Source organism: Pygoscelis adeliae, unplaced genomic scaffold (genome assembly GCF_000699105.1).
Source record: "Pygoscelis adeliae isolate BGI_AS28 unplaced genomic scaffold, ASM69910v1 Scaffold45, whole genome shotgun sequence".
In the NCBI taxonomy this organism is placed as follows: Eukaryota; Metazoa; Chordata; class Aves; order Sphenisciformes; family Spheniscidae; genus Pygoscelis; species Pygoscelis adeliae.
Window position 1 is genome coordinate 948824 of NW_008825114.1, and position 19748 is coordinate 968571.

At 35.6% G+C, this 19748-nt stretch overlaps 1 protein-coding gene across 1 annotated transcript in view; it reads right to left on the reverse strand.

Annotated features, from left to right (window-relative positions):
* The window catches only part of PTPRD (protein tyrosine phosphatase, receptor type, D), a 289678-nt gene that overhangs the window by 61986 nt on the left and 207944 nt on the right, over nucleotides 1-19748 (reverse strand). The window contains 2 exon segments of the mRNA XM_009328051.1: nucleotides 650-773; nucleotides 12660-12757. Of these exon segments, the coding sequence (XP_009326326.1) occupies nucleotides 650-773; nucleotides 12660-12757 (222 nt within the window).

A 19748-nucleotide genomic window follows, 5' to 3' on the forward strand; every position in this document is an offset into this window, starting at 1 on the left:
GTAAGTTAAACCTCTAAAATGTTCAAGTTATTGGAAAGCTTTTTGACAAAGAAAGATATAATGAATTGCTCTCATTATACCCCTCTGCCAATCTTCTGGCAGTGAAATACTGAGGTTCCAACAATGTCTGCATGTGGGCATTTGTTTAAACACTCCTGTTTAGCATTCAGATTGTAAATGGAAAAGAAAAAAAGGGAAGCTTTAACAGAGAGTTCTGAAAATTCTCCCTGAGAACATAAAGTTGAACTGATTTTTTATCCCACACTAAGGATTTGGCAACTGAAACTCAATAATCAGATATGTTGATAATGTCATTGATCAACAAAAACCTCAATTCATGCATGGCTACTGCTATATTTGCTTTGTAGAATTAGTTTAAGTAAACAGCAATGATAATTTACTCTAGATAACACGTTGGCATACACACAGGGACCTGATGCATTCAGTGCCACAGGTGACCCCTGTGTCAATTTTAGTGCATTTTCATAATGAATTACTGAGAATGAACATCAGAAAAGTATTGTCATTATAGGAATTTACTGGAAGTACTTTAATTAACACTTCTTTATATTACTATGCAAAGATATCAGGAAGTAAAATTATACTGGATTTTAAGATTTAATTAGTTTAAGTTTAAAGGTCTCCTTACCTTCTATTGCTGAGAGTAGAACACGAGAATGGTCATACGCAATTACATTCGCATATCTATTCTTTGGTTTGTTTACTTCCAGGTTAGAGTGTTCCCATGTGAACTGCTGTCCAGGATCAATAGACTTCAAAAGAGAAAGAGAAGAAAAGAAAAGGAAACTGTTAGTGAAGGACTACGTACTTGTTGTATTTATAATGATTACAAACCATATGCTCCCATATTTTACTCTGGAAATATTTTGCTTTTGAAAGAAAATTATTACTTCAAGACACATTGTAACATATTATATCATATTATATAAAGCGTTTTGTATTTATGCATCTGAAATTTCCATCAGGAATTTAAACCACAAGCTTTTCAAATCCAAGGCTTTCTCTTCAGAAAGGCAAGGGTATGCTATCCATCTTTTTATTGTTTCACTCAGTTTGGCAAGTGAGGGGTTCTAGCATAACAGAGAATGAAAAAAATGTCAGAAATCTTAAAAACACGGGGATGAAGGGGAATAAATATTTTTATCTTTCTCTATTACTAACTGCACATGTTCAAACAATTCAGTGTCCTGTTTACTAAATAAACTCCAAATGTTCCTGAAGAAGTTTTCCAGAAGAAAAATAATGTTGTTTCTATTCTTTCATTTTGATGCCAGGCCAACACATGATACCAGTGTTGCTCAGGGAACGAACTGCATATCATCCAGGGACAACATAAAGCAACTTGATTTTTATCTCCTTGAGTCATAAATAAGAGAGCAATTCAGGCATATATGAAATTTTAATGATCTCTTATTTATACACATAACTATATGTCCCTAGAATCACTGTTTATTTCCTGCTTCCTTTGTGTTCCAGGATGGAGTTACTGAAGCTTGTTCCACACTCCTTCACCAGTGGGAAGACTCCAGGCTCTGCTACTTACTTTTACCTCTATGGTTGAGGTATACATACATCTGGGTAAATACAAAATACATAACAGATGGTACCTCCTTATGGTGCTTATAGTAGTGGCTGTATGAAAGGTCATCTCATACTGAGAAGTCACAATTAATCACATATTGTTTTACTTTCCCTTTCTGTAGCATTAGAGATCTTAAAATTGTTTCATCAACACGTATATGCAACTATGGTTTGCGGCTCATGGCCTTTGCTTAATCCTGATAACAATCAGCAGCTCCCTATGCCAGGTTGCTGTAAATTATAAAAAACTAATGACACAGATAAGCCTAGATGGGGCAGTTCACCAACACTATGTTCTCTTTCCATGAGTAGATCAGCAACAAAGCACAAGTTGGAAGCTCCATACTGCCACTACAGCATCAAGCCATCACTTTCACATCACTTATACTGACTCCTCCCAGGGTTACAACAGCTACAAGTCCATTTTGTGTTAATGGAAATAAAATATGACCCGTAATCCATTAGAGTAGGTATCATCAGACAATGAACATGTGCAAAATTAATTAGTGTGATCTCTTAGGATTTATCCCATAGGTTAATAATTACTACTTGGCCAGTCAGAAAATTGCTTCATTCATATGCATTTTTACATAACTTATACAATTTATTTATGTAACATTCAGAGAATGACTTTGCTTCTTTCTTGAGATTATTCTAAAAAAATTCATTTTGCCTGGCTGCCTGATAGAGAGGTCTTAGAATACTCCACCTTTTCTGTTTAGGAAACCAAGTCCCAGTACCTTGTTCTATCTACTAATACCCTAGACTCAATTAACTCTTATAACAGTTACCAGCTAATCTTCCTCAATTTTGCTAACTTTCATTACAGTCCTCGGGAGCTGGGCCTAGCTGAGCTCCCCTGCATAACCTAGCTGAGATCCGCTGAGCAGAGGAGTATGATGGTTCAGGTTCTGGCTCCCCCTTTGCATACTGTTTTACCTCTAGTAGCTGAGGCAGAGTGTGTGGTAGCTCCTCCCTCAAGAGGAAATGAAACGTGACTTTTTAGAGGAATGAGGAAGAAATGAACTGCTTGGGAGCATGACGAAGGCCATGAAAATTTTATTTGTGGTTTGGATATGATTCACTTGAGTTGTATCACTATGTGTGTTACTAACAGTTCAAATGGTGTTCTTAAATGGTTTACAGCTCTGAATGTATCTGATTTCTTTTAGTTTCCACACATTTTTGACCCCAAAAAAGATTTTTTTTTAAAAAAGCAGTATTTGGGTTCACAATCTTAGCAATTTGTGGGGCTATGCTTAATGTATCCTAATGTTGATAGTATTAATATCTTACTATTATTAAGCTAGTATCTTAATAGATTAGTTATTAAGACTAGTTATTAAGAGTTTTACAAAACTGTTGATGGCTTTTTTTCAGCCTTATTGTATTTTGTTTTCATATATAGTAACAACAAACTGTCACTCAATTGGTATTCTGCCACTTGCAAAAGCAGACATCACTTCTGTGCTGTGCTTAAGTATAAACATAGCAACCTGATCCTTCCAATATTAGCGCTTGGTCCTTCTCCGACCAAAACATTACTTTTTCTGACTACACAGTGAAATTCCTATTTATCAATAAAGCAAGTGATAAAATTTTACTCTTTAAAATTTTTTATTTAATTTTCTTACAATTTAGTTTCATCACAGTAATGTTTTCCCATCCTCTGAGATGGATGGCTGATAGAATTTTGAAGTAGGTAAGCACTGCTTCATTTAAAAACACAAATATTTTTATCTTTACTGCTAAGTGCTATTTATTTCATGTAAGGTGAAGAGAAATAATTTGGACCACATTTCCGTCAGCACTGGGAAGAGGAGAGTCGTATACATACATAGTATATTTAAGACGTATTACACCTCTTTATCAGCTGACCAGCAATTCATCTAAATAATATGACTTGAAAAGCAGTCAAACTTACATAATGACTTCTCTCAGCAAGAATCTCCTCTCCTTTCCTTTTTGAGTGAATGGAGGTGAATAAGATAACTTGTGCAGGATGTTTGCAGGTCACGTTTTCAGTATTTTAGAAAGTAATTAGAATGGGTTTGGCTCAGAATTCTAGTAATAATTAAGAACATAAACATAGTAATTTCAAAATAAACAGAAGATGCTCTGTTTATTAGTGCATTATACTCTAAATAAATTTTTAAATAAAATCAATTATTTGACCAGGAATGAAGCACATCTATACTATCTATGACTACCTAATCAGAATTTTTGAGATGCATATACGCAAACATGCTAGCTAAAGAGCAGCCCACTAACCCAGAATGAGGCAACACTGCTCTGCATTGTTCTAGATATATAACTGAAGGAGACACTCTGCCTGATCTGTAGGTTTTTACCTACAATGCCCAGATATTCTGGAAATTACTTTACAATATAAGATGTCACATACTTTCTCTTCACACTTGACAAGAAAACTAGAAAATAACGGAGTAAACTGGCTGACTAACATGCTGCTAGTTTTGAGCCTGGACTGCAGGACTCGGGCTTTACCCTATCAAAAATAAAAAGGATGTACACAAATTAAAAAACCACATAAATTATCTATTCATAATTACAACTACTTGCAAACATAAATTTTCAGGTGCTTTTTTGCATATACAGTTGCATTTAGAAAATTATTGTCTAAGTAGATTCTTACCCATTATGAGAAAGAGCTTCAGTTCTATATTATACCTATTGTTAATGTGATTTTATAGATTATTAAGAATATAATGTCATTTTAAATGTTATTGTCATTTTAATGTCATTAAAATGTTTATTTTACATTTAAAGCTTAGCTTCAACTGTTCAGTATTATTCTTCCCCTTTTCACTCCTTATTGTTTAATCTAATTGATCTAAAGCTGCTTTTCGATATCAAGAAAAAAATCAAACAGCAGCTTTCTCTGTCAGCTATTTGCAGAAGTAGATGAGGATATGTTCAGCACAGCAGCATACTATATTCCCCATTCACTTCTTTGTATGATGTATGGCCAGATGGTGTAATCCAGTGATTAATATTTAGGCCCGCATGCAGACATAGTTAACATAAATTATGTGAAAACCAGGCAAATGGACTGAACTTTAATCTTTCCTGTTTTTCTCACCAATCTGAACCACTTTGTGGCCTTACTATCCCCACACAAAGCACTGTTTTGGCAAAAGAAAGTTAATCTATATTTCCTCAGTTAATAGCCACACTGGAACAAAGAGTAGAGTGGTATTGGCAGACACGTTTCAGAAGTGTGAAAGACCAATAACTCATGAATAACAAGCCTGTACTAACAGTTTTAATGAGTGCTTTAATGGTTTAATGGATGGCACTTTAATAGGATTTCTAGTATATTCATTCTGAAAGCTTGCCTTCAGTAAAGCTGTCATTAACGAAGAACTGGATTTCTTCATAGCATAACTGTGTAGTATGGGTGCTTTGTGCAGAAGAAATAAAGATATCTGTAATGCTGTTATTACCCTCCCATGCTTTAACTAATCTTTCAGCTATTGTGTTCTAAATGGTTGGCTGCTGAAAAAAAGTCTGATCTGTTACTGGGAAAAGACTTAAGCAATATTCACTAGTACAATGCACCACCCATAAAATAGTTCTTTGACTGTGAATCATGGTAACCAAAATGTGTTTCCAGAAGAATTTCAAACAACCCTCCTCCAGTAAACTCTGCACCTGCTCATTGTGAAGTTTTCCTTTACACTAATTAAACAAGAGGCAAATGTTTCCTCCTGTGTTGGGAGTCTTCCAGGAGTATATCCTGGTACAGTACTGGGGAAGGAACATGAGGGTAGCATGACAAAATGCTGCCCTTCCTGGTGTAAGCTGACATATGCCTGCCTGCCCTGGAACAGTGCTTTACTAAGGGTCACTATGCCAGCAAATTAAGAGCCAGCGGGTTTGAGTCTTTGTGCATCGCGGGGATTGTGAGTTACTGTGTAGGTTTCACAAGCCTAGAAGGGGAAGGAAGCATGTCTTGTAAAGAATTTTTCAGCACTGTAGCTGCTGTGTTTGAGGCTCAAATTAAATAATCAAAAAGCACTGGGTCACAAAGAAACCTAAGACCAGGTAGAGAAAGAAGAATGAAAAAGACAAATTTGAGAGGATGTCAATGAAAATAGACTGTGCGCAACTGGAGAAAGTAGTCAGCTACCCATAAAAATGAACAATTTGACCCTCTTTTACCGATGTCAGCAATTGTCATGTGAATTTCATATCATAGCTGATAATTCCATAATAGGATGCTATTGTATTATGCTGGAAACTTGCTAATAGAATGAGATTTACATACTGCATTACAAAACCATAAATGCTAGATGCATGAACATTAATACACGATCCATGCCAACTGGAATTATGTTTTCTTACGAAGGCAGAGTTCTTCACATTGCACTGTAAATGTTGCCATTTTCAAGAGATATGGGGAGACAAACACACGATTTTTGCATTACTAAATTTTCTTTGGAACTCAAATACAAGCTTGTATCCTGGTCCTAAAAACAGTTAAGAACGCACAGATAAGACATTTCCTGTTGACTCTCGAAGGAAAGTGAATAGCTAGAAATACAACTAAGGCTTTTGCAAAACTCCTCTCAAGAACAAAGATATTTCCTCTACAATATCAAGCTAATGTTCCTATGACCAAATGAGATGATGTAAAACCTGATTCCAATGGAATCAAACAAGCTATATATGCATATAACTAAAGTATACTTAAGGAGGAAAATAACGATTATTTGAAAACATCTTTGAAGGAGAGTCTCTATTACATAAAAAGCTTTAGAAAACCTAACTTTTTAAGAACCAATCCTATTGTTTTGTATTTCTTTGCCCCCAGTCTTAAACGTAATCTGTTTATTCCCCATCTGCAATTAAAACCCTTTGTCTGTGATATCATAATCAGTTGTGGTGGAAATAATTTTGTGTTGAAAACAGAGGATTACACTCAACTTCAGGAAGGAAATAAATATCAGTAGAACACTTGAGTAATGAAAAACCTTGCTTAGTTTAAATATTTTTGTGATTAAATCATCCTGTTGTTTCATTTTATATAGTACATTGAATACAGCAGCTCTTAAACGCTGAACTTTGTAATTGTCTCATATGAGACACTGGTGCCGCTTTAAATTTTCAACATATTTTCAAAGCACTGTCAATATTTATTTTTTTAAGAAAGTCGTAAAGGAGTGAAATTCTTCACTGACTCCTCCATTTCCCTGCATAAATCCCCCCAAAATATTGCAAATGAATCTTTCTAAAAAGCCCCCCCAAAACTCAGTTTTACCTGTAATGACCTACATAGTCTGTCCTTGATTAATTTTTCTTGCTATAAGAAGGGGATTAGTTTTCTCTTCCTACACATATCACTGTTTTCAGTTGGGCAAAATAAAACTGACATTTATTACAGTATTTGACTATTTAAACCATCTCTGCGGAATTCGTTGGCAAAATACCATTAGGTATCAGACCAAAACCTAGCATCCTCATATGATAACACCAGCTTTCTTTTATCTGAATATTCTTTCAATTTCATAAGCATAAACAAATGCTGTTATCCCAAGGAAGCATTCACAGCACAAAGGAAGCAGACAATACACTACTATAAATCTTGATTAGTGCCACTTCAGATTCCTGCATTATGTCTTTAAATTCTCTATCATAACTATCCTGCTGGCTTGGATACTACCCTAGGTGGAACTAAGTACCAAACAATCTAGGTGAATGCAACAGCATATGTGCTATTAATAAGAAGACAAACACCTTTTCATTGTTCACTGACTACACTAATTGTTTCTCAATAAATGGAGCACATCCCACGAAAGTAAAGTTACAGAATACCAATAAATGGTGTTTGTAATGTTAGAAAGAAGAAACTGTTGTAAAGATAAAGAATAGAAAACAAATTTTTGCTGAGAAGAAATTGATTTTTGCATATGAGTCACTATTACCTGTAATGATATAGCAGTTAAGTGCAGCTGTTTCTTCGGTACAGATTCATTCAGTAGGTTATCCGTTCTTCATGGACTTTTAAAGTGTTTTATATCAATGATAAGTTTTATATATGCTTCTACCATATAAAATTTATTGTGTTTTAGTGTCCAGTGTTTATCTTGTTGCAGCGTCAGATACAAAAAGATAAATGTACTATATTCAGTAAATTGTCTTCTCATCACAAATCCTACCGGCTGATACTGAAAAGCTGAAATAAAACTTGTAATAGTACAGCAGTGTGGCATAGAGTCAAAATGCATCTTCACCTTTTCTAATACTTCGTGTTAAAGCAAAAGACTGGCTGTAATTTACAGAAAGAAGTCTGATGAGGAAAAACATTAAAATTATATACAACTTCTCGTAACATTAGTTAACCAGTACACACACACATATACACAGTAAATCTTATAATAACACATAGAGGCCGGTAGTGTAATTTTTGTGTTGCCGTGCCAGGTTCTCACACAAAACCGGTATGAATCTGAATCTACTTCCTTAAGGGCGTAAAGCTATGACTACAGATCTCAGGTAGTAAATTTGAAACTATTTTACACAAGACCCAGGAATCTGCTTTGGAGGAACAGATTTTCTGTTCTATGTTATAGGAGGAAATAACTTTACAAATACATCTATTGTATTGCATAAAGTAGGCAGAACATTACTGTTCTGAGTCAGTCTATTGCCATGACCACTTTTTATTGTTAAATTCTGAAGCCTGAGTTAAGAAGGAGATACGATATAAAGGTCAGTTTCTTATGAATATGGCTTTCTGCTTAGCAGCCGTCAAGTCCATATGGAGCCTTGCATTACATAAAAATCCCACTGAAACTGCCAAAGTCAGCAAAAGCTTCATAACAATCAGTTCGGGTCAAAACCTTGTCTTTAAATTAGGGAATACAGAAGAACTATGTGACATAAAGGATATATCATGTTAACAAGTTAAACCAACATTTTGCTAAGTCTTGGGGATTGCAAGCTAATAATAATAATAATAATTAATGAAGCATTGTGAAAAATTTATTTTAAAGTAGAAATGAACTTCATTGAGAAGAGGACATAGCGCTATCTATGCTAAAACTACAAAACCAGTTTATCCAAGAGGTGAATTATGAGTTTATTTAAATCTTGCAATAGTCACAATCTTTAAGGCTTGGCCCCTGTTCTCCCATGAAATCTGGTATTCAAGGTAAAGTTGTGAGAGAATTATAATGATAGAAGTCTCCACTGTACTCATGATCATCGCCTGTAAGAGCTGGTGTAGGAGAAGCCCTGAAGAAGACATATGAAATAGTTTCTGAAGACTTGTAGAAGTAGGAACTCCTCCGATCAATGATGTCGAAGCTTAGAAAACATTACACAGCTGGAAGATGGTCCATACTGGAGAATACACTCCTTTTACCACATCATAGCAATGAAGTTCTACTTTTTTTCCTTTTTTTTTTTTTCCTGAGAATATATAGTTTATACTATGCATATTGCTACTTACTTTTTTGCAATACCTACTTTCTCAATTTGCCACATTACCCTGGGCGTTCCTTTCAGAACCAGAGTGAAGAGGGATGCCGTTTGAACTTATTTATTTCTTCAATAGCAATTTCAGATTCTTTCTCAACTAGATTTCACACAGCACAAAAAGGAACACATTCTCAGAAAAAAAAAACCAACACCAAAAAAAAACCCGTTTGGGAAGCTTTGTGCCAGATGAATGGAGAATTGTGGGCTGAGTTTGGGATTATTTGAAGAAAGCAATCCTGTCTTCTCTCATGGTCCAGGTCTACAGAGAAGTTTTCCTTCACCTTCCCTAGGAGGGTACAAGGAAGTTAGGGGGTTTCAATAGAAAATTATGCCAGAGGATATAAATCAGCAGAGGAGACAGCATGTAAATGTGCACCTTCTGTGAGAGAACTTTTTTTTCCCTTTTGGAAGTAGTGAAGAGTCAGGGAGGTTTCTGTCTGTCTGAAGAGGAAGTGGGAACAGGCAAGGAAGCAATACTCTTCTAAAAAGATAAAAACAAACTTGTATGCAATTTTGATCAGAAATTCTGATCAAAAGGCAGTGGATGGAACAGGAACAAGGATGGAACAGGAGCAGGTGTTCAAATACTTCTGAAGAGCTGAAAAGGGTGCCCAGAATATGAAAAGATCTGTTTCAGTTGTGGAACAAGTAATTCTTTTGAAGTGGCAACTAAAGTAGGGTGTGCTAGAAAAAAATTAAAACATCCTTTTGAAATAGAGCTAACCTCCTGAAAGAAATTCTACAAGCTGGATGAGAAGTTGGTGTTCATCAGGATACTATATATTTTATTTTATGGTATCACAAAGTTGTCATAACAGTTGTTGCATACCATCAGTCTATTTTTGAAGAATTTCATCCATGCAATGTAAGAAATTCCATAAAAAGTAAAATAAAATAATGGAATGCCAAGGAGGAAGGGGCATTATGGAAAAAAAAAAAAAAATCAGTGGTAACTGATGAAAAATGTTTGTTTCCCCAAATGGGAATTAGCCGGAGGACTTTATTACCAAGATCAGTGGTTTCTTGCTGCATGTTACACCTTTAACTCTTGAGGATGAAAAATATCTCTTTTTCCTTCTGTGTCACCAGTTCAAACGTAATCTGAAGTGATAATAACTGAACTGTTACCATCTGTATCCATTTCTGCCTTGGAATCGGATAGTTGCTTTTAAGGGACATTAGTGAGGACTGCTGCTGAAAGAGAAGGTCCCAATCCCTGACTACAAATGTTCCCACCAGCTCCCTTGTGCTGGCACTAGAGCTCATGCAGCCATGTGGTGAGCTAGTTCAGGGAATTGATCCAACTGAGAACAGCAAAGAAAAATAAAACAATCAGTTTTCAGCTGAATCTATTTCCTGAGACAATCCTTGAACAGCTGCACATGTTCTAGTGCCAGGATTGGCACAAGAGAGACAACAGGAATGCACAGCCAAGACAGGGGGATGACTTACAGTGATCATCAAACTGCAGACTTAGTCCACTGCCTACACTAGACAAGTGAAAAGCAGTGCTTTTCACTAATTCTACTTCGAAATGGATGAACCTTGAACTAGAGGAACCATCTAGGAAACAAAGTGGTATCTCTGAAGCTGATTTCAAAGACAAATGTTGAACCATCTTGAGCAAAGCAATGTGAATGAAGCTTGATGTTGACCTACAGTTGCCCACATTTTTATCTTGAACATCTGACCACTCTGCCCCAGATGGTAAGTTTTGTTAAAAAAAAAAAAAAGAGTGTGAAAGCTGGGCTGTTTACACAGACTGGTAAAAAGTTCTGGAGGGACAGATACTAAGAATTTAATGAATTAATGTATCTTCACAATGCTGGCTACAAATGCTTAAGATTATGTTCTCAAAATGATTTTAGTGATTTAAATAATAAAGGAAATAGAAACCACCAAAACTTTTAAGTTACATTACAGCATAAGAAGAACCATGTTATTTCCACAACATGCTCAAGACATAGTAAAGGTGTATTGTTTATTTTTATGGAAGTTATATTACATTATATGACTTGTAATGACATTTTTTATTTATTCAATGGAATTTCCTATGCAGATATTCCAAGGAATTTGCCCATAGTACAACAGGAAATGATTGTCAAATTTGTACCAAATGTTATTTTTTTTAATGGTGAACATTCTGTTAGATAAATTTCCCTGTCTGATTCTTTATATGCTACAACCTTTGTACTTAAGAACATAGGATTTACACACAGAAATGTGAGAAGATACTCCCACATTTTTTGTGATTGCAACAGTAAAGAGCAATCCTGAGATGCTCTTCAAACAAATTTATTTCCATGAATTGTTGAGACTATATTTTCCTTTTGACATTTAATGAGATTATTTTTTAGAGCAGTCTTAAGGTCTTTCTGAACAGCGCGTTCAACTAAATAATAAGCAATTGTAGTTCTCTATCACAGTAGTTAGTATTCATTTTTAACATTTTCTGTCAAGACTTTCAAAATACATGGGGCATTTACAGGATCTCAGTACCATGCAGTCACATGTTACTATGGAACCAACATGTGAAAGTCTTCGGTGTTTTTTATTGCACTGTCAGTGTTCGTATGAACCTTCAAATGCAATAAATGTGCAGTCCCTAAAAAAATGAGAGTAATACGGGTTTTTATTCCACCATGCTAACAAAGTCTTGGGGTGTTTTAAGCAAGAATTAGTGACACAACAGACTACAAAGAAAATACCGTTTCAGTGATCCCTCTGGGAGATGTTAATCCTTGGATCACTGACACGACCGCCCATAGCTGCTCTAAAGACGCATTCTTTTTCTGATGGTTCAGTGCATATTTTATCCACAGATTTTTGACATAGACTATATTGGCATTGAAGAAACAGCTATAATTTACTGTGTTTAATGGATGGCTACCTAAGTCCCTTTAGCCACAAGTTATGGACATGACAGGTTGTTAGTCTCTACAGTACCAATGCCTGTCTGGGGAGGTATACTCCATGGATTACCAACAAGGTGGCTTGTAAATGATTACTCTCTTCCAGTTAAATTCCTTCATGCTCTTACAGACCATCATTCACAGATTAGCAATGTGGTATTACTGACCTGAGCAAAATACATTGTCTTGAAATTGTTATATTAGGAAAGACACCAGGAAACTGCAAATTCTTTTAATCCATCCAAAATGAACATAGTGGACTGTAACTTCTTTGGAGCTTGTATTGTATATGTCCTGTCAACATTACACAGGAGATTTCTTTAATAGTCTAAGGATCTGCAGAGTAGATGGATGTTTGTGTATATTAAAGAGAGTAATTGCTGTATCATTCACACACTACTTCAAGTATGTGCCCATGGAATCTGCCTGACACGTATCCTTATAAAAAGAGAACAGATTGTTACAAGCAAAGGAGCCACCTCATCAACATAGTCATTTTACACAGAGAACTTTTTTTATCATGGTTTTAATATCATACAAAACTGGCACCATGAGCCTGGGTACATATCAGGGAAAAGTCTAGGGAAACAGAAAGCATGACAATTTAAACTATTTGAATAATGAGAAAGTGGGGAAAATTACCTCATACTCCTGTGAGAACTTCAAATTGTCATTTGCTTTCAATCTTTCAATGTGATCTGCAAGTTCCAAGATAGGTATTGGGGGATGACTGGCCATACCTGTTGAACAAGAAAGAACAACAGAATTTAAAGTAAACTACAGTGATGGCATCGCTCTAAAATTTAGAAAATGCAATAGTTAGAATGGCTAGAAATGTGTAAGTAGTAAAGATGTCATATGTGAGAGAAGCAGGCAAATAGTTTGGTTACTCAAAGCAGGACATGCTCTGGATAGATGAGCTCTGAAGCCAAATTAAAAGAAGTCACCAAGCATATTCCCAAAGCTAACAATCCTAGTGTAGAGGAAAGAGTTACTGTGATATGAGTCAATGAGGTTAGCTAGGCATGGAAAAATGAGACAGTTAGACCTGATGTCGACCTCTGCTTTGAGTAATGACTCTTAATGTCATTTCAAACTCCTCCTGCACTGCATGAAATGGAAACTCCATTGAATTAGATGAGGAAAGGTGAGCCGAGAAACAGACACTGAAAGAGCCCTAAAGGGGAAAGAATAGTGTTTTGACAGAAAACAAAGTGACTTATGCATAATCAAGAAAAACGAACTTGAAGAATGAAGGTTACTGAAGTAACCGGAGACACCTGAACCTGCAAAGGAAATGGTGAAAAACAAAGAAACCTCAAAACAACATAAAACTAACTTATAAAATAAATTATAAAAAATGAAATGGATAGCTTGAGGATTAATAATAATAATGCATCAAGCTCTAGAAGACTGACTACATATTCTGACTAAATTAGAAATACTTAAATATTGTATGAAATTTTGAGGTGACTGACATTCACATGCAACTATGAATGACTAGAATAACATGCACGATTGCTTTTAGACAACAGTCACTGAAGACAACATTGGACATCAGACAATCAGAACTTCAAAAATGTTTTCACTAGTAGCAGATTGTAGAGGCAGGGGTTGTACAGTTTGGCTGGACACACATACTGACTGCACTAGTACCTTAAAATAACTTTAATCTGAAACCCCATTTATCAACCCCCAAAAGTACCTACAATCTACTTCAGGTGTAAACATCTTTGTCCACTGATGAAGATACTGAGTGAAAAAGAAGAAGAAGAGGAGCTGGGAATCAGAGATAGAGATGGGTGTGGAAGGGAGTATAGGGACAGCGAGGCAAAAGAAAGACAGAAAAGATGTGGGGTCAACTAGAACAATCTGCCAGCTGAAGATTTGCCAGGCAAAAATTTGTGAACATGTTTGTTTCATGCTATTAGTCTTCACGACCCTTCTCCAAAATGTTTACATTCTTCTCCTCATGCTTTATACTATCACACCTAAAATGAAAGTGAGTTTTCAATTGCTTGTGGAAAGAAATCAGAGCTGGCTAGAAAAATTAAGCTAGTGAACCCCAAGATCTCTTGAAATTACAAAGGGAAAACAGTGATGACTCAAGGGGGCTCAAGCTGGAAGCCATGTTGCACAATGCAGTTTGCTTTGTCACCATGAATTTCAAGAGCATGCCTAAAGACAGTTAACTTGCATTTCCTGTAAACACAGCTGAAAAAGACCATGTGCTTACAACACAGTCACACTATAGCATGTTCTTCTTTTTTTTTTAAATTCTTGTTTTCTTTTTGATTCTTTGACATTTCAGGCGTCATACTAGAGTCTAAAATAGTGTCCAGCAGCACTGGCCCCAATTCTTCTGACGCTATACATATATATTTATATATTACCTTCATAGCACGTCTGTGATGGTGAGACATTATTTAAAGTAGATATTAAGACAAGCTGTCAGTCAACTAACAAAGCAGAATAGTCAGATATAATGGGGAGATTTCTTATAAATTTCAATTAACAAATTAGTCCGTAAGTACTAATTTATTTGAATTAGTTCTGGTTGTCTCCCATTTTCTTAGAAATTTCACTTAATAGAACTTGGCTATTCTCAAAATGAGTGTGGGTGACAGTCATCTAACAATTACACTGATTGATCCAGATCAAGCACCCCTATGGAAAATATGTGAGTGAAAAGGCACAAGAGAACTCTAGATTGATCCAGAAATGGAGGTGGACTGATGTACATCTAAAACAGTGCTTGAACAGAGAAAATAATAGAGACAAAGATGTTTAGACCTTTTCGAGCGAATCGTGGGAGAGAGTTATTATCATATAAGGACTGAGTGGTAGTTTGGCTAGAGAGGGAGGACACAGAGCCAATCAGGGAGGCGTAGGGGACTGAATTACTGCTCAAAGCTGTAAAAAGTAAAAGCCAATCGGAAATGGGAAACAAATTAGTAACAGCAGTAGACCATCATAATCAATCAATCTTGTACATACAGGCAGTTCAGACATGCACAAAACAGCGTCTGGAAACTCAACTAAGAAGATGTCTAAAGGTCCAGTTACCCTACTGTAAACATAAAGAACATAAAACCAAAGAGAATGAGACTTGCTCATTACATGATGAACCTGACTAAATCACCAGCACCATGAACACAAATCTCAATAATTAGCTTACTGTGAAGGAATTTTTTTTTAAAGATGCTGAACATCCATTCTTTTTTAAGCTATTTTTGTTTATATGCTCCTCTGTACGCCATTTGACATTCCTAAGGGGAGATTTCATATTAAACACTTCGAGCAAAATGAAACTTGACATGAAACTTTCTTTTCTAAGGAAAAAAAAGAACTACTTACAACTTCAGAAATTGGCAAATTTTGACTGCATATAATCCCTTTCTCCACAACTCATTTCAGGCACTTACACTTGGACACTTGTTAACTTTCTTCAAATAATATTTTGCAGTTAACTTATGAAGTAAAGTAATTGCATTTGGTATATTTTCATCTTTTAAGTATATAAAATGTGCTCTACTGAAATGATAAAAGTAGCTACTTTTTAAAAGAACTGCTGGAGGACTTTTGTTATGTAATCAGTCTATGAATCATAAAAAGCATCATAACAGAATATGCTATGAACATTTTAAAATCTCATCATATCTCATTCAAAAGCATGAGGCTCCTACTGAGCTTAACGTGAGTTGCATATGAACAGCAGGTGTAGAACTTGACTCAAAAAACCCACCCAAAATACAGCTAAACACACTTATTTCTGTGGCTACAAATAAGAAAATACACTTCTTTGCTGACACACCTCCACATCAATCAACATATGCTATGAAAACACAAAAAATTAAAGACAAAATACAGCTAAATTACAACAGATCCTGTGACATGCTAGAAAGTCAAAAGGAACATCATGCTGAAAACATGCTTTCAAACTTTCTTTAAAATACGAAAATAAAGAGATAAACACACTTAAAAACTCAAACAGAAAAAAAAACCCAAAACCACCACATGCAAAACACAACTGAAATTATATCCATAAGAAGCTTCTATTTCCAGATTTGGTAGAAGACTGCCAAATGTGATTGATCTTATGCAGCCTAGTAGTAACCACTCCACATGAATTAAATGAGAATGTATGGTTTAATTACAGTGTAGAATTATCTTCTGGTTAATCTGTGGTAAATAGATGACTAAGAAACATGGGACACCATATGTGCCACAATTTCAAGGAAAAACTCAGAGAGCAAGGTCAGAATTCATCTGCATATTAACAGACATTAAACCTGTTAAGTATATTCCTTTACCCCACTGAAACAAGTGGGTGTTTTGGCCTTGTCATTAGTGAGTTAAATTACAATTTTGTTTGTTGTCTGGGTTTTTATGATAAGGGCTTTTGAAAACATTTAAGAAATGAAACATTTAAGAAACACACATTTATTTACAATTTGGACCTGTAGATAGACATGCCCACAATAAACAAGGAAGTTAGAAATTAAACAAAGCGCGTATCTGCTAGCATACAGACTACAATCTAGATGAACTGAAAATGTGACACATTATTTTCACAGAAATTTCTTTTTGAAATGAGTTGTATTTCAGGTCCACATTAAATTAATACTCTGTGATTTTAAAAACTGATTTATTACTGTACAAAATTAAGTCATTTCTACTTAATAACACAGAATACCCTCCCACACACCACTCCATGTTGATTAAGATGTCCCTTTACAGAAAAAGGAAGGCATCAGAAACAGTGGTTACTGTTACTGATACTTACCCTTATCAAAAAGGTAGAAAGAAATACATATTTAAAATTTGGACATGGAAAATGGAAAAAATGAAAGATGACCCTGATTCAGTAGGAATTTGGCATCCATGAAAATTTAGCAAGGATGCCTTCAGTATATTTGACAAAAAAATTACAGTTACTTTAAAATTTCTTTTTCATACAGTTAGAGCTGAGCCAGAGAGTGATCTTACATCTTGTGTACAAAGCTAAATTTACAAGATTAGTTCTAGAGAAGTATGTTGTTCTGCAATAGCTATTCTAAAATAGTTAACAATGTGTATATAATATTGCAAAATGAAGTCAGTTTTATTCCAGAAGAATTTATTTTCTTCAAAACTAGATTCTGGAATGAAAGTAATTTTTGTTCTGTATCAAAGATTTAGCTCTACCAAGCAGCCCTAGGGGCTCTGTAGCCTCACAGCAGAAGACCCAGCTCTGAGTGAGGTGTAAAAGCCTTCTACACTGAGAAAAGGGGACACCTAGTTTTCAGACCCTGATCTAAAATTCTTCAATACAATAACATGTTGCAAAACTATTGGTTAAAATCCAGAAAAAAAAAACCAGTTACTCTTGTGAGGAGCAGAACTTTCAACTCCATCTCCCAGCTAAGCAGATTTTGATTGCCTCTAGGTTTGAAAGCAACCAAGTGGGGTATCGGAGAAGTGCCATTTGCACTCTGAAGCCTATAGCTGGTTTAGATGCCTAAATCCTTCATGTGAGTCAAGTTCACAAGAATAGCTATATGTACGATCGCTCACTGTGAGAAAGCTATTCCAGTTTGTTTTTGCCATGGAGACAAACCACAGCACTTCCCTCAGCATTGTCATGATTCTCATAAACAGAAATTGTGTGGATAAACTAAGGGAAGAAATTTCCTGCTATCTTGCAAAGCAGGTGACTAAATCCAGACATCACTTTTTCCACTTTTGTTATTTGCACATTTTTCTTCTGGAACTGTTTTACCCTTTTTCTGCCTTATCTTGAAAAGTCGAACTTCCTTAGGAACTCAGGGAATAAGTGTTTTGTGAGCACTTACTTACCTAATAAAAAAGCAGAGTCTTTAATTCAGAGCTGTAATAATTATATTTATTTTTCTTGTATTTCAAAGCATCTTATTTAGTTCTTAAGAGATAATGAGATAATTGTTTAATTGGCACCCAATTACACAAACTACTTATAAGTGTGACACATTTTATACTTAAAGGAGGAAAAAAAACAGTCACTTTCGAGGCATGACTCAATTTAGTTCTTTGGCTGATTGACAGATTGAAGTCTTTGCCTGAGCCTTGGGTCTCTCATAACCCACTCAAACCACTTAATATCAGTTATTTTCCTCTATGCAAAAGTGGGCTTCCTCATTTGATTAAACCTTTTGTGAGGGCTTAATTACTACCCCTTCCTTACCTCTACTCTTCCATGTGGCATAGAGACTTCTAAAATTTGCGCCCCAGGTTAATGATTTTAATCCTGTATTTCATAGGAAACGTGTAGAATGGGAAGAATGTGACTGACTTTTCCTCAGCTACTCCAGTTCCGGAAGAATAACAGACTTATAAATGAAATCCTGTATGCTACTGAGAGATTGGGTATTTTCATGTTTACTCAAAGAAAACTTGGCACAGCTGTGAACCACTCACTGACATATGGGCTTATCTAACAAATATACATTTTTGGATACCACATATGGACATGGGATCTTGTTCTCAGATGTAGAACTGTGGGCTATTCCAAATATCAAGACAAAATGTCAAATTTATCTATGGAGTTACTCCACCCAGTGAGGAGTGAAGTCAGAGATTAATTTGATCCTTCCTGGACATGGTAAGATAGGAAACCCTTTAGGTATGTACTAGATTAGTGAAGAATGAAGTTCTGTATTGACATGACAAGAAAAAGTGAAAGAAAAGCAAGGCATTTGCTGTGCTGGTAGTTTAGACTGTGGGTTTTTACGACATCTTCATGCTGAGTTGACAATCTTACGACAAGTACAACATAACTGTGCCTAAATCAGTGCCTAAATATCACCAAAGATAAAATATTGCTTTCCCATAATTTATTTCAAAAAGTTATGCCTAACCAGCTTTATCAGGAGTATTTTGTACTTGTGGTTAGAAATTCAAATTTACCACAACAAGGGTTTCACTTTCAAATTATTTTGATAGTTATATCTGATCACGCCTTTCCTTACACATAATATATGATTGCTAGCATTTTTGGAAAGAGGCTGTTCAGAAATCTTTTAAAATATTAAAGTTTATGACAACCCAGAATTTTATAGGACTGTCTCATTCACCTCTCCCAGTGAAAACTGGCAATCTGGATATGCCATTGTAATTTAAAATTTTCTTCTCTAACACTTCTTCACATTATGCATTCATTATAAACTTTTTTTTTCCCCTCCCACTGGAAGCAACTGGTGTGCCTGGGAAGCTCCAAGCAAACTGTGGATGCTTTCATAATCTAAATAAATAAATCATTATAATAACAATGATGTCAAATCATCTATCCTGATGCAGTTGTACTGACTTGGCAAACACTGATTATTAAAGTCCATTCACCACTGTCATTTATTTTATCTATAGGCAATGTTCAGAAATGGTAACATCTTACAGAGTAGATAAGGCCATCGTATGGGGGCGACTGCAGATATCTCAGTAAAGGAAACGCAACACATAACCACATCAGCCCAAATTCCTTCTCTCAGCTGCCTGCTTTGCCCCAGCCGTACCCTACTGCCTATTTCTGCCACCTGGTAGAAAAGAAAAAACACACATCTGACAGTGAAAGAACAACAAAGCCAGCAAAACTGGTGTCCTGAACGTACAGCCTTTCTGTAATTTCTCTACATTTGTCTTGAAAAGCTTTGTCTTGCATGTTATTTAACAGTGTGTTACTGTGTGGAGTCGGATAAACATTCCAGCAGGATCTAAATA